The sequence below is a fragment of the Chrysochloris asiatica genome, unplaced genomic scaffold (assembly GCF_000296735.1).
Source record: "Chrysochloris asiatica unplaced genomic scaffold, ChrAsi1.0 scaffold00070, whole genome shotgun sequence".
NCBI lineage: Eukaryota > Metazoa > Chordata > Mammalia > Afrosoricida > Chrysochloridae > Chrysochloris > Chrysochloris asiatica.
The window spans coordinates 15161099-15184327 of NW_006408588.1; the positions used below are offsets into that span (position 1 = coordinate 15161099).

At 43.7% G+C, this 23229-nt stretch overlaps 1 protein-coding gene across 1 annotated transcript in view; it reads right to left on the reverse strand.

Moving 5' to 3' along the window:
• The window catches only part of LOC102837223 (chromosome unknown open reading frame, human C14orf166B), a 61788-nt gene that overhangs the window by 7154 nt on the left and 31405 nt on the right, over positions 1-23229 (reverse strand). Inside the window, exons 6-13 of the mRNA XM_006864791.1 lie at positions 16464-16513; positions 15935-16016; positions 10445-10530; positions 9819-10013; positions 8204-8299; positions 5773-5919; positions 1034-1141; positions 126-211 (exon numbers count right to left, since the gene is read on the reverse strand). Coding sequence (XP_006864853.1) covers positions 126-211; positions 1034-1141; positions 5773-5919; positions 8204-8299; positions 9819-10013; positions 10445-10530; positions 15935-16016; positions 16464-16513 — 850 coding nt within the window. The remainder of the gene's footprint in view (positions 1-125; positions 212-1033; positions 1142-5772; positions 5920-8203; positions 8300-9818; positions 10014-10444; positions 10531-15934; positions 16017-16463; positions 16514-23229) is intronic.

The window sequence follows — 23229 nt, forward strand, 5'->3', positions numbered from 1 at the left end:
CCACTTGCTGCAGGGTCGGGAGGTCCTAATACAGAGCTCAGGCCAACCAATTAGAGTCCCATGTGAAGAGTCAGGGCCTGAGTAACCTGGAGCTGGGTGGGAGCAACCAGTGGGCCTGGGCTGACCTGAAGTTCACTGTGCCTGTCTTCTTCTCATCCAGCTTCTTTATCAGCTCCCTGATCTGGTACCGGTTCACAGGCACCTTGCTTTGCTGAGGAAGGGTGGATGTGTGAAGTTAATGGAAGTTAATCAGCAGCTCTTTACTGAGCCTCTCTCTCACACATACATACACACAGTGCCTCACTCCTCCTACTACCATGGGTGGCAACTGATTGCTCAGGGGAGCCTGGACCCACAGTAGGGAGGGGCAGGAAGAAGCCCTGGCTCTAGAGACCTCTCTTCTCTAAGGAGCAATATGGGTGAAGAAGATCAGAGGTCTGTGAAATGGGTGGCCCTGGAGTAAACAGACTGTCCCATTGCAGCTTTGGTGAAATTCATTCTTTCTTCTATTCCTTAGACCTGGCCAGCCCTCTTCACCAGGGACCTGGGCACTGAATGGCCAATCTCTCCCTGTCTGGGCCCTGTCAGACCTTCCATTCCTGTTCCCACAGGGTCCTGCTTTCTCCTAGGCTGCTCTGAGGGCTCTCTTCAGAGGCCTTTAAATCCTCATCATACAGATGAGAAACACAGAATTTCTGGCATGATGATAGGGCTAAAATTGGAACTATTGGAGCTTTGGAATGTGGTCTTATTCCCTTTCATTATCTGCCCATTAACCAAACACAACAGGAAGAAAGACCTTCAAGATGAAGACTGTCTTCAGGTAACGGGGCCTTCAGTGGTGTCAAACCATCCAGCTCAGAGAATGACTCTCAGAAGGGGTACTGAGGGAGGTCTGAAGTTTCCCTCCTGGCCCAGATAAATGATGTGAGCTGCTCACAGCCAATCCCAGGAGGCACACACACACACACACACACTGTCTCTGTCTTTCACACACGTGCTCACACTCACACAGCATCAGGGATCAACACACCTGTATCATTGCTTTCCGGAACTCCCCTACTGACATCGTCATTGTTCCAGCAGGGTTCAAGTTCTTAAAGAAGTCCAAGAGGGTGATCTTTTGCTGGTCCACATAGATCTGAGAAGTGTAGGAAACACCAGGAGTAGACACTTGACCAGATAACAACTTGAACCAACCCCCACCACCTGCCAAAGGGTGGCCCAAGCACCCAGACCTCGAAAGGCTGAGGTGATGGTAAGAAGGCTGAGTTCTGGTATGTCAGCAGCTGTTTAGTATCAAGAGCCCTGCCCAGGCCCAGGCATGGCAGTAGTGTGTGCCATGATGGTTCTTGTATGCCTACCCAGTCTTGAGTAGCCATTTTTGTCACTTTCTATGAATAAAAAACATGAAAGAAACACTCCCAGATACACTAAGACATCTTTGACACAATGTAACAGTTGTTGTTGTTGTTGTTAAGTGCCGTGGAGTCGGTTCCGACTCATAGCGACCCTACACAGGGTTTCCGAGGCTGTAAATCTTTACGGGAGCAGACCGCCTCATCTTTCTCCCGCGGAACCGCTGGTAGTTTCGAACTGCTGACCTTGCGGCTCGCAGCCCGATTCGTAACCACTACGTAATGTAACAGTAATATTTAAAAAAAGCGGTGTTTTGATGTTTGTCCAGACATTGTATGTACCTCAGATTCTGCTTTGTGGGGATTGGCTCATAGTCTTGGGTTGTAAGTAAGTTGGATATTTGTAACCTAGGGGACTGCCTGTATATTTAGTTTCGAAGTGACCTCTGTGAAGTCTAAGTGTAGAAGAGTCTACACTGTGGCTGGCAGGTGAGATCAAAAGGCCAAATCACAACCATGTACCTACTGCACTGTGTGATGGGTTGGATAGATTCTAGGAATTCATAGACTTTTCATACGTCTCCCACAAATGCCATGCCTTATTAGAATGTTTAAATAAAAAATATTGCATTTTTTCACTTAAAAATATTGCCTATTCATTGTCAGATAATTTTGTGTTGTTGTTGTTAAGTGCCATTGAGTCAGTTCCTACTCATAGCGATCCTGTATAGGGTTTCCTAGAGTCCTGCTATGGCGCTGTGGGTTAATGCACTGGACTGCAAAGTCGACTTGAAGCGCAAGGTCGGCAGTTCAAGCTCACCACACACTCCTTAGAAACCCTATACAGGGTTTCTATGGGCCAGAACCAACTCAACATCACTTAACAACAACAATAGGGTTTCTGAGGAGCAACTGGTGAGTTTGAACTACCGACCTTGTGATTCTCAGTCCAGTGCTGATCCTACAGAGTCACACCAGGAGTCCAAGATAATTTTGGTTGTGGTGTTATTTGCCATGGAGTCGATTCTGACTCATAGTGACCCTGTACAGGGTTTCTGAAGCTGTAAATCTTAACATGGAATGGCTGGTAGTTTCGAACTGCTGATCTTGAGGCTAGAAGTCCGACTTACAACCACTACGCTACCAGAGCTCCTTACAGTAGTGGAAAAAGAAAATGAAAAATAAACCCAACCCCATCACTAAAGTTAACATCTTGTGGATCCTTTTATTTGCTTGCCTATCTATCTGAATCATCTTTTTATTGTACATATTGTTTTTTTTTTTTTTTAAGTTCTCTATACTGTATCAAAAGGAGCTCTGATAGCGTAGTGGTTATGAATCGGGCTGCTAATCTCAAGGTCAGCAGTTCAAAACTACCAGCTGTTCCGTGGGAGAAAGATGAGGCTTTCTGCTCCCGTAAAGATTTACAGCCTTGGAAACCCTGTACAGGGTTCTCTATGGGTAGGAACTGACTCGACGGCACTTAACAACAACAAAAACATACTGTAGTAATACATTATGACTATGTCATAATGTCATTAAAAGATTCTATTTGGAGTCCTTTTCAGTATCTTTTTGGTTCTTTTCCTTCCAACTTTCTAAAGACCCCACCCAGGCAAGGCCCTACTGTGTTGATACCCATTCCTATAGATGCCCTTGCTGTTGGTTGGTGGTTCCATCCAGTTGATTCCAAATCACAGTGAGCTGGTATAGCAGAGTAGAACTGCTCCAGGGCGTTTCCTAGATGGTCATTTTTTTCTTTGTAAGTTTTGATTGTGAATTGAGTGATAGTTTACATGGGCGAACATTGGTTTTACACTCATCATTTCATTGCGATGATTACAATCCCCTCCGTGCATCATCATTCAACAGTATTTGCTTCTTTCTATTCCCTCTGGTTTTTGTGGGTTGTTTTTTTTGGGGGGGTGGTTGGGTGGGGGTTGTACATGTAAGCACTCAGGAATATGTAGTAATTTAAATAGAGGGCACATACTGCAAGCCTGCCTGCTGCCCGCCAGCTCATCTAGGCTGTCATTTTTTTTCACAATTAAGGGGTTTATTAGGGATGTAAGACCTCTGGTGTGGTGCTGTAGGATAAGTACTGGACCATTAACCACAAGGTTGGCAGTTCAAACCCACCAGCCACTCTTGGAAATGCTACACAGGGTTACAATGAGTCAGAACTGACTTGATGGCACACAGCAACAATAACAACAAATATGCTATATTTCAGGATCAGGGAAATTCAGGATACAGTTCTTGGATCAGAACAGCTAGGCTGTCATTTTTGTGGGAGTAGATTTCCAGGTCTTTTCTCCAAGGAACCCCTGATGGATTCTAAACACTCATCTTTTTGTCAGCAGCTGAGCACTTAACCATGGGGCCACCAGAACTCCCTGTAGTTGTCAGGGACCAATCCCTGATCCCCTGCTCTTGTTCTCCCTCCCTGCCCTTCACACCTACATGTCTAGTTCTCCATCCTGTTGACATGTTCACGTTGACACCACTGGTGCAGCCAAAGTGAACCTCACTTAGCTCAGTTCTACAAGTGTCCTGTATGCTATGGCAGACACTGTGGGTAAACCTCAACTCCACTCCAGCTCCTCACAGCAGAGGCTGGAAAACTAAGAATGGACATTTAGCAAGTCTCCTTGCTGCTGGAGGTTGGAGTGGAATGGATCTTGCCAAGCAGTATGTGAGACTGGGAGAGACTGGTTTGGAGAGAGGGGATTGTGGGAGCTGCAATTCCTATGTGAGGCAGAACGACAGCCATCTTGGCAACCTCCTTTAGGTGTTTTGAAACCAAGTTTCCCCTTGGTTCAACTGAGGTTATCTTACTGGTAAAAACACTTGAAATTCCTTTACCTTCTAGAACTTAGCATACAACCTACAAGAATTCCTCTCTTTGGTCCTGGAACCTGAGATAATGAGATTAGACTAGTCAGGGCCAGGGAGCTCAGAAGCTACAGAATCTGCATTTGTTTACAGCTACACCCCTGTTCCTGGTCTACACTCACTTCCACCATGTGGGAAACACCAGACCTGGGCCTGGGAGCCGCTCGTGAGGTGACCGTACCAGATGAGCTACAACAACCCTTTCAGCTCTACTTTTTTTATTTCCACTGTCACACCTGTGATTGCCAGAGACAACCTAACAAAAGACTCCAGCTGAATCCAGGGTCACCAAGAAAAAATGGACTCATGTGTCCCTCTTCTGCTGAAGCCATGAAATCACTGCCCTGACCCCAGGAGTATCTAGGCATCCTTACCTCAGCGGTTGGAATGAGCCAGAGTTTATAAGGAGCCCAGTGTGCAGTAGACACTGGACAATGAACTGCAAGGTCAGCAGTTTAAACCCACCAGCGGTTCTACTTCTTGCTCCCGTAAAGATTTACAGCCGTGGCAATCCTATCTAGGGCCACTATGAGCCGGAATCGACTCAGTGGCAGTGGGTTTTGTTGTTATTCTGAACCCTGGTGTTGCCATGGTTAAGAGATAGGCTGCTTAACCAAAGGTTGGCAGTTGGAACTCATCCTGCAGCTCTGCGGGAGAACCATCTGGTGATCTGCTTCTGTAAAGACTTTAGCCAACCAACCAACCGACCCACTGCCATGGCGTCAATTTGGATTCACAGCGACCCTATAGAACAGAGTAGAACTGCTCCATAGGGTTTCTGAGGCTGTAATCTTTATAGAAGTAGGTGGGTGGGTTTGAACTGTGCACCTTTCAGTTAGCAGCGTAACCACTGTGCCACCAAGGGTCTTTTCTGTAAAGACTTTTTGTTGTTGTCAAGTGCCGTCAAGTCAGTTCTGACTCATAGCAACCCTGTATAGGTTTGTGAGGAGAGAATGGTGGGTTTCAACTTCCGACCTTGCTGTTAGCAGTCCAGTGCTTATCCTATAGCGCCACACGCGGACTCCAATATTGCAGCCTAGGAAATCCAATGGGACAGTTCTGCTCTGTCACATTGAGTTGCTAAGTCAGAATCAACTCAAAGGTTCATAACATAAGAGAAATGAGACCGTAGGCCTGGTTCTGAGCACTTCACAGATAGGATCTAATGTAACCTTAACAGCAGCACTATTGTAATGGAAGAATTGGAGACAGGGTGCCTCAGCCATTTGTTCTCAGCTGGTCATGCATTTGGCAGGTCAGGGAGCCGGGTGGTAGAATGCATTGTGTTCCAGACCTTCCCACGTCAACCAGTTCTCAGCCCTTCCCTTCCTTTGTAGGTCGAGACATGCTGTGGCGAAGTCCGCAGGGAATAATCCATGTCTGTGTCCAAGGAATTGAGGCATTCCTTGTTGGAGGGTGGTACAGACACTGCAGAGGGAGCACTTAGATGTCTGATTTGACGGCTAAGGCCAGCTTTCCCCAAGGGCCCCTGAGGCTCGAGAGGAAGGCAGAGGCTCACCTGGATCAGTTTCATGGGGTTTGGCCACAGGACAATGGTTTTCTTGGTGGAGAAGCCTTGCACTAACTTGTACACCACGTCCAGTTGCGGGTGAAGTGTATACACCCCGTCCAGGATTTTTACAAACTGCTCAGACACCAGCACATTCTGTGGTGGGGAGAGAAGGGACTTGTCATGGGGAGGAACCTGCCACTGGGCCACCTTCTTGGCTTGACCAGCAGGTTCCCCATCCCCTTTCCACCCAAGCCGAAGTCGGGATGCTTTGTCTCTTCCAGTTTGTTCTGACTCAATGACTTAGGTTTTCTAGTACGTGTGATTTGACTTATCAGTTTCTTTCATGATTTTGATGTTTTAACTGAGTGGCAGCTCAGCTCTCAGACTGTGACAGACAGATGAGTTACAACTTTAAGCAAATATTCTGAAATGTCCATTCTTTGTGAGTGTTGTTCTTTTGAGAAGGTGCCCTGGGAAGATCCATTCACCCACCCAATCATCCTGCATGGTTCACAATGAACTGGGAAATCCTCTTGGAACGGTCCTTAATACTGCCTGATAGGTTACAGGAGAAAAGTGTTCTGTGACGTAGTGTTTGACCAAACCTGGCAGCTCAACCAACTTGATCAACCTGCTTCATTCCTTAGATGTGGTTCTAGGTAGTTTTAAATAATTAAACCTATGCTTATAGGTTGAAGACCTACCCCCTTTGTAGATCTTCTAGAGAGTGTTCTAGAAGCTTCTGTAATGGAGGATTTCCCACACTATTTAGAGTTACGGCAGCACAGTTGACAGAATCAATGGAAAAGCTCATTGAGACCTTTTTCTTCTGGGTGCGGCACTGTGGGTTAATGCGCTGGATTGCAAAGTTGGTTTGAACTGCAAGGTTGGCGGTTCAAGCTCACCAACCGCTCCTCAGAAACCCTATACAGGGTTACTGTGGGTCAGAACTGACTTGACGGCAGTTAACAACAAGTGTCAAAGCAGCATCTCTTCTGAAGTCTCCCAAGGCACCAAGGCAGTGGCCCCACCCGTGCCTTCAGGTTGCACTTCAGGGAGAGAAACAAAAGCCATCCAAACGGAATGCCTAGCTTGGCATTCAGAGGCTCAGAGGCAAGATGGGGAGTGGGGACCAAGGCAGCATCTGGGGATGCAAAATCAGAACTGTAGAGACAGTGTGGAGAGAGGGTAGTAGGAGAGAAAAACAGAGCTCAAGAAAGAGCCTGGGGCAGGGAAGAAGAGAGAGAATGAACCAAGGAAAAAGAAACACAGGCATTTTCTGTAATGTTCTGTCATCTGTGGCAGAAAATTTATGGACAAACTTCATTATCTTTGAATTCCATTTGTCCATAAACTTTTTTAAGCCCCCTTATATAAATCCAAATTTTACTTATTGTTCAATTCCAAGGGACTTGAATGTAAGTATTCAAAGTATCACTGATAGTGCAAATCATTAAAACATCATATTTGTGCATGTAAAAAAAAAAAAGGTATAAGGGTTCTAATATTGTACCTTCCTGGAACTCAAGCACTCTAGAGTATGAGGTACAAGTCCTAGGTTTTCTCCTTGTCATGTGTCTCAATTGCTGTGTGTCCTAGTGAAATAACCTAACCCCTCTGTTTTAGTTTCCTCATATGTAAAATGGAAAATAAGGAAAAGTACTTGATTTGTTTCTCAGAGTATGATCAAACAAACTGACATACATAAAATCATTTTTTTGGAGGAGGGTGCAGAAATTATGAAAACTGCTGATAAACATAGAATATTGTTCATACCAGTTACCACCTCTGTGGTCATTCAGGTGCACTTCATTGGACTTTTCACTGTAATTAAGGCTTTTTCACCCTCAAATACTGCTCTGAGTACAATAGACCAAGTTGTTGCTGTTGTTAATTGCTATCAAGTCGGTTCTGACTCATAGCGACCCTGTATAGGGTGTCCAAGATGCGGCTGGTGAGCTTGACTCGCCAACCTTGAAGTTCAAACTGACCTTGCAGTCCAGCACATTAACCTGCAGCGCCACACCAGGACTCCATAGACCAAGTTATGAACTGTAAATTCAAGAATATTCCTGCTTTAACATCCGTGTTCTAGAATTCTTGTGATTCTGGAACTGTTGTGGGATCCAGGGTCACCCATCAGCAATGCTGACTGTAAATGAATCCTGTTTTGGGGTTCTCCTGCCTTCCTATTTGCATCTTACCTCTCTTCTCAGACCCACCCTCGGAAGGTCTGAGAAATTATTTCACAGTCATGTTATTAACTAAATGGCTACCCTTACAGAACGGATCCCTGAAGAGAGCCGAGTTGTCCCAAAAGGAGCATTAGTGTGTCGGCCTATTGGGAGCAGAGGAGCTGACACTGGCAGGAGACACACAGTGGCATGGTGTTGCTGCCACCCTCTCTGATGTGAGCAACTGCGGTCTGACTACTCACGGCAATGTCTAACTCTTCCATCTTGGATTTGGGGTTCCGCTTGATGGACGTGATAAGTAAAACAGCCCCCTCCATAGTCAGAGGGTTCAGGAAAAGCTGTGGGAGGAGAGATGAGACAGAAGGAGGCTGAAGTGGGGCCCAGAGAGGCAGGCTCAGATCATGGCTTCATTTTCTTCTCACCAAATCATAATCTCTGTCTTTCCCCCAGACTTCTCTGTGAGCATCTGTCTCTCTGTCATTCATCCATTCTTTCATCCATCCACCTATCCATCCATCCATCATCCATCCACCTATCATCCATTCATACATACATGCATCCATTCATTCATCCACCCACCCAGCCGTCCATTCATCCCCCATCCATCTATCCATTAATCACCCATCCAGTAATCATCTATCCATTCATCCATGTATACATTCATTCATCCATCCATTCATCCACCCTCCCTCCATCCATCACCCATTCATCCATCCATCATTCATTCATCCATCCATTCATCAATCCACCCCCTCCATTCATCCATGTATACATTCATTCATCCATCCATTCATCCACCCTCCCTCCACCCATCACCCATCCATCCATCCATCATTCATTCATCCATCCATTCATCAATCCACCCCCTCCATCCATCATCCATTCATACATACATATCCATTCATTCATCCACCCACCCATCCATCCATCCATCCATTTGTATATCCATTCATCCACATATTCATCCATCCCTCATCCATCCACCCATCCATCCACCATCCATTCATACATATATCCATTTATTCATCCACCTATCCATCCATGCATTCATCCACCTATCTATCCATCCATCATCATCTGTTCATCTATCCATCCATCCATTCATTCATCCATCCATCCACCCATCATTCATTCATTCATATATACATACATCCATTCATTAATCCACCCACCCATCCATCCATCCATTCATCCACCTATCCATTCATCCATTATCCATTCATTAATCCACCCACCCATCCATCCATTCATCATTCATTCATCCACCCACCCATCTATCCATTAATCATCTATCCATTCATCCATATATCCAACCATCATCCATCCATCCATCCATCACCCATCCATTCATCCATCATCCATCCATCCATCCATCCAACCATCCATCATCCATACATCCATTCATCCACACACCCACCCATCCATCCATTCATCCATCCATCCATCCATTTACCCACCATCTATCCATCCATCATCCATTCATACATGCATACATACCCCACCCTCCATCCATCCATCCATCCATCCATCCATCCATCCATCCATCCATCCATTCATCCATCCATCTATTCATCCATTGACCCATTCATCCACCCAGTCATCCAGCCAGCCAGCCAGCTATAATCCATTCATTCATACATCCATTCATCCATTCATTCATCCACCCATCCATTCATCCATCCATCCACCCAAAGGTGACATTGAGTTTACTACAGAGTCAAAAATATAGACATATAGGAAGGACAAGACAGAGCTCCCCAAGGAGTCTCTCTATAATATCCAGCACCATCACTCTGATACCCCCTCCTTTCCAACACACACATAATGACCTGTTTTCATCTTAGGTAAAGACCTTACCTTCAGGACTTTGAGGCTTTCATTGGACTCAAGTCCTTTGCTGATCTTGGCGGCTCCGTCATTGGTGATGTCATTGCTGCTGAGATCTAAGTAGACCAGGGAACTGTTGACTCTGATGACCTCAGCTAGGGCCTGAGCCCCTTCATTGCCAAATCCATTCATGGAGAGATCCAATGTCTTCAGGGTCACATTAGACTCCAGAGAGAGGGGAGAACAGCACCAGCATCAAAGTTGCATGTGATTCCTCTACTCACTTTGGTCCTGATTTCTTACCCCCTGCTGGCATCTAGACTGGACTTGTAGTAGTCCTTAGAAGATGCAGGTTGGCTAAATCTTTCCAGGTCCCTCCCAGCTGGACTCAGAGCCCCTTCCAAGCACAGGGACCTCGTTGATCATTATTTACCCTCTAATTAAACTGATCCAGCAGGGTGAATTTACATGGGTAGGATTTATACTAAACAACAAAGGGCATCCAGGAATTGTGGATGGAAGACCAACAACATGAAAAGCAATTGATGGGAGCTCAGTAGGGCCTCATCACAGGTGAGGAGCAGACTCAAGATGGTGGGGACTGGGGTGCCCTGACCATCCCCACTGGGCCTCAACATGACCTGAGGGCACCTTACCCGGAGACCACTGCACAAGGCCACAGCTCCCCGTGTATGGATTTGATTCCAGCTCAGATCCAGCGCCTGGAGCCCTACATTGAGGCCTGAAAGGAGTGGGAGTCATCTTAACATGCCTTACATCCCAATGAACCACATCTCAAGAGTTCACAGGAATCCGTGACATTGGAGACAAGAACTGATCAATGGTCAGACAAAGTGAAATGGGAGGTATTATTTTTTCAGGTATGAATTTAAATACAAAAGTGCCAGATGATCTCAACACTGGCAGAACTGTAAAATAGTCATACCTGTATTGCAGGTGACAAGTACATTGGTAGAATTTGTTTAGTAAGTCACAGATCTTTTCTCATTAAAATGTACATATTCCATCACACAACAATATCATCTTTGAGACCTTACTTAAAGGGGACAGTGCAGAAGATGGGAAGAGATGCATGTTGAGAGAGATTTACTACGCTATCGCTTATACAAGTAACACTTGTGACTATCCAAGGAAGGGGTACATTTTTGGTTTTGTTTGTCCAGTTGCTGTCAAGTCAGCACTGACTCATAGCGATCCCATGTGTGTCAGAGTAGAACTGTGCACCATAAGCTGCTAACGGAAAGACTGGAGCTTCTAGTCCACCCAGAAATGGCTTAGAACAACTTGATGTACTTGCATAAAATCAGCCATTCAAAACCACTTGGAGCACAGGTCTACTGATGCTTATAGGGTCACCATGAGTTGGGATTTACTGGATGGGGACTGGTTTAAGCATTGTGGGATATTACCCAACTATTAAAATAGATGGCCAGAGTACAGAAAACCGTGGGGTCCTCACTGTTGGATTTACTACAGGCTGTGTGGAGACTGACTGGAGCAGCGGTAGATCCAGATCACAATCAGCTGAAAGTGGAGAGCCCTTAGGCTTGTTTTGACACTGTGTTTGCACAGAAATCACACTTTTCTTTTTCAAACTTAAAATGCTTTCATTTACATGTCCTAGAGGATTGGGAAGACACCACCTTTAAAACACATTATCATTGTACTTTTTCTTTGTGGGAATATTTATGTATCCATTATACTGAGGATGTCATTAGAAAGAGTGTCTTTGAACGCTTACTGAATGTATTCTATTTTATTTCATTTCACTTTATTTACACTGCACTGTGTACTGATCATCTCTCTCTTTTTGTATCCCACTAGGATATATTTTAGGAAGCACTGTGGCTCTGTAGGATAAGCACTGGATGACTAACTACAAGGTTGGCGGTTTGAGTCCACCAGGGAGAAAGATGAGGCTTTGTATTCCCACCAAGATTTACAGCCTCAGAAACCCTATAAAAGGTCACTATGAGTCAGAACTGACTCAGAATACTTCACACCAAGGATGTACTTTTAGTAAAACTCACAATACCTTATATCATTTTGATAACATTTCTTGTCTTCTCTCTCCCCTTCTCTGTGTGTACCCACCTTTCCTCTTCTCTGCCAATGATCTCATCTGTTTAAGTTGTATCTTACACACTTGCATGTTTTAAATGGCCACAGAGTTTACATTTTTTAATTCTGATCTCACCACTTACTAGCTGGGGACGTTGTAATTGTTAACTGCTGTCTAGTCGGTTCCAACTCATAGTGACCCTGTATAGGGTTTCCAAGGAGTGGCTGGTGGATTTGAACCACTGATTTTGCAGGTAGCAGCACAGTACTTATCCTACGTGCCACATGAGGACGCTACCTGGTAACCTTGTCATTGTTGTTGTTATGTGCCGGGGAGCCAGTTCCTACTCATAGCAACCCTGCACAAGGTTTCCGAGGCTGTAAATCTTTACGGGAGCAGAAAGCCTCATCTTTCTCCCACGGAGCAGCTGGTAGTTTAGAACTGCTGGCCCTGAGGTTAGCAGCCCGATTCGTAACCACTACGCTACCAGAGCTCCTTCAGAGGCTACTTATCTTCTTCCCCTTACTTCTCTTCTTTATCTTTAAAATAGAGACATTAACCTTTTCGGGTTTTTGTGAGGATCGATGGAAAATCTCTGTCATGGGACCTGTCGCATACCACCACCAGCACCAGTTGCCACTGAGTCAACTCCATATGCATCCATAGGGAGCACGTTGGCTGATATTTTAGCAGTAGATCACCAGGCCTTTCTTCTGAGGTACCTCTGAGTGGACTTGAACCTCCAACTTTTTGATTAGCAGTCAAGCACATTAACTTTTTGCCACACCCAGGGACTCCTGCCTGTTTCCTGATAATCATTTAACAAATAAATAGTAGCTTTAATAATAGTAAAAATATTTCTGAAAGCTGTACATGCAGTATTATAACTACACTGAAACAGAATGTAGTCTGTCTCTGTTTATAATTCTGACCTCAATTGTGTTTTTGGAAAAAACTTCTTGTGAATTGAGTGGAGGATTACAGAGCATTACATTAATCAAACCATACATTTTGTTTCATTACAATGGTTGTAATCCCCTCCATATACCATCTGTTAACAGTTGTGAAATGCTGTTGAGTTGGTTCCGACACATAGTGGCCCTGTGTAGGGCTTCTGAGGAACAGCTGGTGAGCTTGAACCATCGCCCTTGCAGTTTAAAGCAACTTTGCAGTCTAGCACATTAACCCACAGTGCCACACCAGGACTCCTCAGTTAACAGTATTTACCTCTATCTTCTTTAACTCTTACCTTCCTCCCTGTGTGTTCCCCTCCCTTCATCTGTCTTCTGCCGACCTCCCTCTTGTTGTATATTGCCTTCCCCATCACCCAATTCAATTTGTGTCTACCCTCTGTTGTTGTTAAGTGCCGTCAAGTCGGTTCTGGCTCATAGCGACCCTGTAGAGGGTTTCCGAGGAGCAACTGGTGAGTTTGAACTGCTGACCTTGCTGTTCAAACCGACTTTGTGGTCCAGTGCTTACCCAGTAGCACCACACCAGGATTCTGTCTATCCTCTGTTGTTGTTAGGAGCTATTGAGTCGGTACCAACTCATAGCGACCTTATGCACAACAGAATGAAACACTGCCCGATCCTGGGCCAACCTCACTACTGTTGCCACGCTTGAGTCCATTGATACTGCCACTTGGCCAATGCATCTCATTGAGGGGGTTTCCTCTTTTTCTCTGCCCCTCTTCCTTACCAAACATGATGTCCTTCTCCAGTGACTGGTCCCTCCTGACAATATGTCCGAAGTATGAGAGACGAAGTTTGGCCTTCTTGGCCTCCAAGGAGCACTCTGGCTGCACGTCTTCCAAAACGGATTTATTGGTTCTTTTGGCAACCCATGGCACTTTCAATATTCTCCTCCAATACCACACCTCAAAAGCATCAATTCTTCTATGGTCTTCCTTATTCACTGTCCAGCTTTCGCATGCATATGAGGTTATTGAAAATACCATGGCTTGAGTCAGGCGCACCTTAGTCCTCAAGCTGACATCCTTGCTCTTCAACACTTTTAAAAAGGTTTTGTGCAACAGATTTGCCTAATGCAATACATCATCTGATCTCTTGACTGCTGCTACTATGAGTGTTGATAGTTGATCCAAGAAGAATGAAGTCCTTGACAACTTCAATCTTTTCTCCATTGATAAAAATGTTGTTTATTGGTCCAGTGGTGAGGATTTTTATTTTCTTGACATTGAGATGCAATCCATATCGAAGGCTGTGCTCTTTGATCTTCATAAGTAAATGTTTCAAGTCCTCTTCACTTTCAGCAAGCAAGCTTGTATCATCTGCCTATTGCAGGTTGTTAATGAGTCATCCTCCAAACTTGATGCCACGTTTTTCTTCATATAACCCAGCTTCTTGGATTATTTGCTCAGCATACAGGTTGAATAAGTATGATGAAAGAATACAACCTTGTTGCACACCTTTCTTAATTTTAAACCATTCAGTGTTCCCATGTTCTGTTCGAACAACTGCTTCTTGGTCCAGATACAGATTCCTCATGAGCACAATTAAATGTTCTGGAATACTCATACTTTGCAATGTTGTCCATAGCTTGTCATGATCCACACAATCGACAGCCTTTGCGTAATCAATAAAGCACAGGTAAACATCTTTCTGATATTCTCTGCTTTCAGCCAAGATCCATTGGATGTCTACCCTCTAGCCAGTGAATAATTCTCTCTTTAGACTTCAGTTTTTAAAGGGAGACTCAAACTGCCCAACAAGTCTTGTACACTGCCTTTAGTGTGCTGGCTCTTTCTTCTTAAATGCTCTTGTATAGCTTCTTCTCTCCCCTGAGACCTATCACCCACCAACCCACACTCAGCTCAAGGTCATGCCTCACATCTCACTGTGAAAATAGCAGTACTGTGATGGGAGGTCCTTGGCTTCCCAACAGGTCTTCACAGGTAGCCATTCTTGGACTTTTACTCTTTCAGTGAATGAACTGTCCTCCTACTCTCCTAGGCCACCCCTCCATCTGGCCTTTTTATGGACTTTGATACCATCCATAGTGACCTTTTCTCTTTACTGCATCATCAGTTTCTGATTCTTTCGTTGGATTTTTCTTTTTCCTATCAGCATCTTTCATCTGTAAAAACCCTCCCTGGACTCCTCCTCCCCTCTTCTATCACCTCCTCATCTTTCTCTTCCAACACTTAACAACAAAACAAGTCATCTTTTTAATCGTGCAAATGTTGCCAATTTCTCCTCCCGATCTGTTGTGTGTCTGAACTTTGTCCATGATGTCTTTTATCATTGGTAAGTTTTTAAAACTTATTGTTGACAAATGTATCTATCATTTAAAAAATAGTATATGCTAACTGTGGTACATTAAAGGTTCCCAGGTGGCTTGACTGTCACACTGTAGGATTAACACTGGACTCCTAGCCACAAGGTCAGTGGTTCAAGCCCACCAGCCACTCCTCAGAAACTCTAGACAGGATTGCTATGTGTTGGAACCAACCTGACAGCACTTAACAACTACTAATCTTCAGGTTGGTGGTTTGAACTTTCCAACATCTCTGCGGAAGAAAGACCTGGCAATCTGCTTCCATACAGATTTCTGTTGGCACAGTTAGTCAATTCCTTTGCATGGCAACTCCATGTGTACACAGTACAACTATGCTCTGTAGGGTTTTCCAAGGCTGTGGCCTTTGGAAGGATATCACTAGGCTTGTTTTCCAAAGTGCCTCTGGGTGGGTTTAAACCACCAGCCTATTTGAGCCACTCAGAGGCTTCCCATAAAGAGGATACCCTAAGGACTAGTTGTGCTCTGCAGTATACAAGTTACCATGAGCTGGAATCATTACAGTGGCAATAGGTTTTGATTTTTTGCTGTTGTTGTTGTTAAGTGCCGTCCAGTTGTTAACCTTGTGGTTCAAACCAAGCTTGCAGTCCAATGCTTTATCCCAAAGTGCCACACCAAGACTGCTTAATTTACCTTCCTGAGTTATTTTTCTGTCTCTGTTCTTCTAATCATTGTAAAGTTAATCTTCCTACAGGGGCTGTTCTGTCAGGGAGTCTCCCCACGCCCTCCCTCCTCCGGGTAGAGTTACCCAGCATCTGTCCCAAGTACTCTCCTCCCTTATCCGATAGTTGGTTGTGACTGAGATCCAGTTTCTTAATTCGATAATTGGTCTGGAAAAAGAAACAGAATGATTATTTTTTTTCTCTTCTGTTTGCAAATATCTCGCTTATCTCAGGCAATGGAATGAATGACACCCACCAAAAATGAAATGAGCTAGGGTGTTCACCCTCGGAAACCCTGTACAGGGTCGCTATGGGTCGGAACCGACTCAACGGCACTTAACAACAACAACAACAAAGGGTGTTCAGACAGAAGGCAATTTCTGATTCTTTTTTTTTTTTTTCTTATTCGTTATTGTTACTACTGGTAGCTTTTGGGAGAATTGAGTGTCCTTCCAAAAGGCCTACCATTTACTGTGGCTTTTGCCAGATTAGCAAGTTCAAACACTCGCCAGCTCCCCTCAACCAGGCCAATGGCCTCACTTCACTATGCCCACAGCAGCCCCCAGGACCCTAGGGATGTTCCCACGGGGCTCGGCTAGACCCCTCGCTTCTTACCGACAAGGCTTGACAGAACAGTGCCGCAACTTCTTCCTTGAATTTATTTCCTGTGACAAGGGAGATGTATTAGCAATACACTCCAGACTAGGGTGCCCCTGCTCCATCCAGATCCTAGCCCTGGGGGTCTCTTCCCTTGGAACAATCTGACTAGAAAATTGGCAAGCATTTAAAGCAAGTATTGCACAGACACAGGAGTCCTGGTGTGGCACTATAGGTCAATGCACCAGACTGCAAAGCCATTTGAACTGCAAGGTTGGAGGCTCAAGCTCACCAACTGCTCCTCGGAGACTCTATACAGGGCTGCTATGGGTCAGAACTGACTTGACGGCACTTCACAACAACAACAGCACTATGGACACAGAAGAAACCAGGAGGAAAAGAACAGCCATATAGCATCCCCTTTCATTTCTCTTCTCTCCCTGCCAGGGCTGTCCAGGGAGTTAGGAATGGGAGCATCATGGCACGGACTTGTAGTGATCCTAGTCTGTAGCTTCATAAAAAATGTGAATTCAACATGTCAGCATTAGGGCAAGAACTAAGCAAACAGAGTGAGGTGCTTGCCATGGGTACAGAATTTAAGGGATTCCCCAAAGCTCAGGAATCCAGAGAAATAATTTCTAAATGCAGTATTCAAAAATCAGAAGAAGTGCAAAAAACTATGATAAGTAACATTTTAAAATGTTAAATACAGAAACTGACCTAGTACTTACCCAATTTGTCTTACTCACCTCACCTCAATCTCCTTCTCTCAGATCCTTTTTTATTTTTAAATTTGATATTTTGTCCATGATGATATTTTTTTTAAGTTTTAAAATTTTGTATTGTGGTAAAATAAATGGAACAAAACATTTCAACCCTTTTTACATTCATTGTATTATGTAACAATCACCACGACCTGTTTCCAAATTTGTCATCATCATTAACAAAAGCACTGTATTTCTTAATACCATCTCTCCCCCAGCCCCTCTCCTCATCCACCTGCCCCAGCAAACCACGAATAGATGTTGGTTTCTGTACATTTGCCTATTCTGAATAATTCAAACAATATTCGTCCTTGGACTCTTTTCACTCGGAATGTTTTCCAGGTTCATCAGTGTCATGACATATATTAGAACTTCATTTCTCTTTGTTGTTGTTAAGTGCTGTCAGTTCAAACTTGTTAAGTGCCATCAAGTCAGTTCCGACCCTTAGAGACCCCTGTATAAGGTTTCCGAAGAGCAGCTGGTGAGCTTGAACCACCAACCTTGCAGTTCAAATGGCTTTGCAATGTGGCGCATCAACCCACAGCGCCACACCAGGACTCCTCATAGTGACCCTTTATAAGGTTTCCATGGAGCAACTGGTGGGTTTGAACCACTAACCTTGTAGCTAGCAGTCCAGTGTTTATCCTGCAGTGCCATACCAGAACTCTTTATAATTGAGTAACATTCCGTAACACATTTCATTTAATTATTCATCCGTTGATGGACACTTGAGTGTTTTCTACCTTTTGGCTGTTGTGACTAGTGCTACAGTCGGCATTGTACCTGTTTGCATCTCTGCTTTTGGATTTCAAGGAGTGGAAATGCTGGGTCATAAGGAGTCCTGGTGTGGCGCTGTATGATAAGCACTTAAGAGCTAATCGCAAGGTAGGCAGTTCAAACCCACCAGTCACTCCTTGGAAACCCGATATGGGGTCACTATGAGTAGAAACCAACTCTACGGCACTTAACAACACCAAAGGAGCCCTGGTGGCACAGTGGTGAAGAGCTTGGCTGCTATCCAAAAGGTCGGGGATCAATCCCAGCAGTTGCTCTACTGGAGAAAGATGTGACAGTGTGCTTCTATAAAGATTTACAGCCTTGGATAGCCTATGGAGCAGCTCTACACAGTTGTAGAGGGGGCACAATGAGTCCAAATCGATTCGACAGCACCCAGTTTTGATGAGGTAGTTAGAAACCAGCCATGCTGTGTTCCATAGTGGCTGCACCATTTTTCGAGCCCACCATTTGTGGATGAAGGTTCTGATTACTCCATGTTCTTGCCAGCGCTTGTTATTTTCCATTTTTCTGATCATAGCCATCCTAATGTGTATGAAGTAGTATCTCATTTTGATTTGCATTTCGTGGTGCTGTAGGATAAGCACTGGACTGCAAGGTTGTTTGAATTGCAAGATCAGCAGTTCAAATTCATCAGTTGCGCCTTGGAAACCCTATACTGGGTTACTATGAGTGGGAACCGACTTGATGGCAATTAACAACAACAACAATGATATATTATGAGGAGGGACCAGTTCCTGGAGAAGGACATCATGCTTGGTAAAGTGGAGGGTCAACAAAAAAGAGGGAGACCCCTAACAAGATGGATTGGCACAGTGGCAGCAACAGTGGGCTCAAGAGTAACAACTATTGTGAGGTTGGCACAGGACTAGGCAGTGTCTCGTTCTATTGTACATAAGGTTGCTATGAGTCGGAACCAACTTGATGGCACCAAACAACAATGAGATCGAAGGATTCTATAGACAAAATATTGAATGATACAGAAAACATTAAAGAAGATGGAAGGAATACACTGTACCAAAAAGAAATGGTCAATGTTCAACCATATCAAGAGGTAGCATGTGACCAAGAGCCAATGGTACTGAAGGAAGAAGTTTGGGCTGCACTGAAGGCATTGACAAAAACAAGGCTCCAGGAATTGACAAAATTGACAGAAATGGAAATCTTTTCAACAAACTGATGTAGTTAGTACTAGAGGCATTCATTCATCTGTGCCAAAAAATTTGGAAGATGGCTACCTGGCCAACTGATTGAAAGAGATCCATATTTATGTCCATTCCAAAGAGAGGTCCATTCCCAAAAGAATTCAGAAATCAGCAACAATATCATTAAGATCACATACAAGTAAAATTTCCCTGAAGATAATTCAAAAGCAGTTTCAACAGCACATGGACAGAGAACTGCCAGAAATTCAAGCCAGATTCAGAAGAGGATGTGGAACTAGGGATATCATTGCTGATGTCAGATGGATCTTGGCTTAAAGCAGAGAATACCAGAAAGATGTTTACTTGTGCTTTATTGACTATGTAAATTCTTTTGACTGTGTAGATCATGATAAACTATGAATAATATTGCAAAGAATGGGTATTTCGGAATACTTAATTGTGCCCATGAGGAACCTATATATAGAACAAGGAACAGTTGTTAGAACAGAATAAGGGAATATTGGTTTAAAATCAGGCAAAAGTGTGTGCCAAGGTTGTATTTTTTCACCATACTTATTCAATCTGTATGCTGAGCAAATAATCCAAGAAGATGGATTATATGAAGAAGAACATGGCCTCAGGATTGAAGGAAGACTCATTAACAACCTGTGATATGCAGATGACAATCTTGTTTTCTGAAAGTGAAGAGGACTTAAAAGTACTACTTAAAATCAGTATGGATTGCATCTCAATGTAAAGAAAGAAAAATCTTCACCACTGGACCAATAAACATCATGATAAATGGAGAAAAGATTGAATTTGTCAAACAAACACTTCATTTTGCTTGTACCCTCCATCAGTACCCATGGAAGCCAAGAAATATGACATGTTGTATTAGGCAAATCTGCTGCATAAAGTGTTCAAGAGCAAAACTAACAGTTGGAGGATGACCAAGGTGCTCCTGATCATGGTATTTTCGATTTTGCCTCATATGCATGTGAAAGTTGAACAGTGAATAAGGAAAACCGTAGAAGAACTGTTGCATTTTGAGTTATGGTGTTGGAGAAGAATATTGAAACCACCATGGACTTCCAGAAGAATAAACAAATCTGTGTTGGATGAAGTATGGCCAGAATACTCCTTAGAAATCAGGATGTCGAACTTTGTCTCTCATACTGTGGACTTGTCATCAGGAGGGACAAGTCTCTGGAGGAAAGACATCATGCTTGGTAAAGTGGAGGGTCAACAAAAAAGATGAAGACCCCCATCAATATCAATTGGCATTCGGGCAGTAACAATGGGTTGAAACTTTTCAACAATCATGAGGATGGTGTAGGATGGGACAGTGTGTTGTTCTGCTGTGTGTAAACTGGCTATGAGTCACAGCTGACTTGAGGACACCTAACAACACTAGAAAAACTAGCTTTACCAGGGGTGGGGTGGGATGGTTCTAAATGCTCGTTTCCTAAAAGGCAGGAAAGGCAAGGTGATGATTTAAATTCCAGTGGGCCTGGCAACAGACCAGCAGAACTTTTCCAAGTCTCTTCCACATGCTTCTGGACTATGAAATCATGAGAGCAGAAACCATCCCTTCATCATCTTTCTTTCTCCAGCACCTAACCAGTGCTTGGCACATAATAGGTGCTTAGTAAATGCTGAGTTAATGGAAGAATAAACAGGTTCATCAAAGCACAAATACTTCTTAGGCTCAGTCTGATGCCAGTGCAATGAAAATGAGATTATAAATTAGTCAGTGTATAAAATGAGATAATATGTTGTTCAGATTACTGTGTTTACAACCAGAGAATCATTTGGGAAGTTTGACAATCTGATAAATGCCAGATGTCTCCTTAAAAGATTCTGGTTCTGAGCTGGGCTAGGGCTGGGTCATTTGCAATTTTTACAAAGAGTTGTCAACATTGTATCAACATTATGTTAGAGGTATTAGCTAATGCAACCCAAAACAATCATTAACCCATTGCAATTGAGTCGGTTCCAACTCATTGCAACCCTATAGGGCTACTTGCTAGGGTTTCTGAGATTGTCAGTCTATGGGAACAGACAGTTTCATCTTTCTCCCACGGAGCGGCTGATGGGTTTGAATTTCCGATCTTACAGTTAGCAGTCCAGTGCTTATCCTACAGCAAGTTTTTTTTTTTTTAATGTTTTATTGTGAATTATGTGATAGTTGACATGGGAGAACATTAGTTTTACATTCATTCTATCATATATCGTCTCATTGCCATGGTTACAATTCCCTCCATGCAATCCTTCCCCCGTGCCCCCCAGGTCTTCAGCACACAGTCGCTCTCCCTCTCTGGATCCAAAGTCTCCAGCTGCTCCATAGCTCCCCGTCATCATCTCTGGCTCCATTTCAGGCATCACTGCTTCTCTGGGTAGGGTCCCACTCTCTGCTCTTCTCTCTTGATGGTCCTCGGGACCTCTGTTCTCAGACCGAAAAGTCAATCACTCTCCTCCTTGCTATAAAACGTCCACCTTTACATTTCCAACCCTCACAGTCAGTCCTGATAACAATCATTCACCATTGTATCACAAGAGACCCGTCTGCATTTCATTGTATCAGCCCCGCCTAGTCAGATTGAACACTACTCACTGGAGATTCTACCTTCCTCCAGGCCCTCTGGGTCTAGGTTCCCTCTTGAAAGCTTGTAAGCCAGTCACTTCTTGCCTTTGTAGCCTACAGCAAGTTTTAAATATTAGAAAAGAAAAGTAGCATTCTCATTGTCTGAAGATATGATCAGCAACATAAATAATCCAAGAGAATTAACTACAATATGTTAGAACTAATAAATTAATCCAGTAGTAAGGGGCTGTCTAAAAAATCAGTGTGCAAAAATGAATTGTTTTCAGACATACCAATAATAACCAGTTCGAAAATACAATGGAAAATGATTCCAGCTCGAATTTCTGGCAGTTGCCTATGGATGTCCTGCAACCAGTTTTGAATTACTGTCTGTAAAATTTTATTTGTGTATGACATTAATGATATTGTTCAATGGTCCCTGCATTCTTCTGGGCCACCATTCTTTGTAATGAGCACAAATAAGGAGATCTCTTCTAGTCGGTTGGCCAGGTAGCTGCCTTCCAAATTGCTTGGCTTGGCACAGATGACTGAGCGTTTCTAGCACTGCACCCCTTTGTTGAAACATCTCAGCTGGTATTCCATCAGTTCCTAGATCCTTGTTTTCGCCAATGCTTTCAGCACAGCTTAGAATTCTTCTTTTAGTACCTTTGATTTTTTTTCCCTCAAGACACAAATTTCGCATATATATATCTGTTGTTAAGTGCCATCGAGTCAGTTCAAACTCATAGCGACCCTGTTTAGGGTTTCCAAGGAGCAACTGGTGAGTTTGAACCACCGACCTTGTGGTGCTTTAGACCACAGCGCCACACCAGGACAATGCAAACAATTACTGAGACTCATCTTCTGGACAAGAATGCCAGGTTAATCTCTCTTCATAAAACGCAATGACAGTTTGAGGGCATGTTTGCCTCTTTTGCCAGCACCAAGTCTGCTTCATCTGAATCTTTCCATTTCATGAGAAACATTAATTCTCCACTGCTGCCTTTGGCATCAGTTCTTCATTCAGGATCAAGACCTCTGGCAAAGCCCTTGGGTTGTCAGCAGCATCTCCATCTCTCATTTAATTTGATTTGCTGCCGTAGATTCGTTGTCAGATAAAGATTTCCTTTTTTTTTTTGACTCTTGCAAAAAAGAAGTTGTTACCTTGGTCCAAGTTAAAAGTAGATCCTAAAAGTTTACATTATAGGAGAGTATGTCCAAAAGCATTGCTATAAAATAATAGAAACCATTATTAAACAAAAAATGTAAAAAAGTTACTGTTTTTCTATGCATCCTGTACCTAGGTCTACACATTTCTGAAAGCAGTATTTCCACCTCACTAAGCCTTCCCATTGTACCAAAAGGAAATGGTTAATGTTCAACCATTTCAAGAGATACCATATGATACTCAGAGAGGAAGTCCAAAGTGCATTGAAAGAAGTGGCAAAGAACAAGGCACCAGGAATTGATGGAATAAAAATTGAAATCTTTCAGGA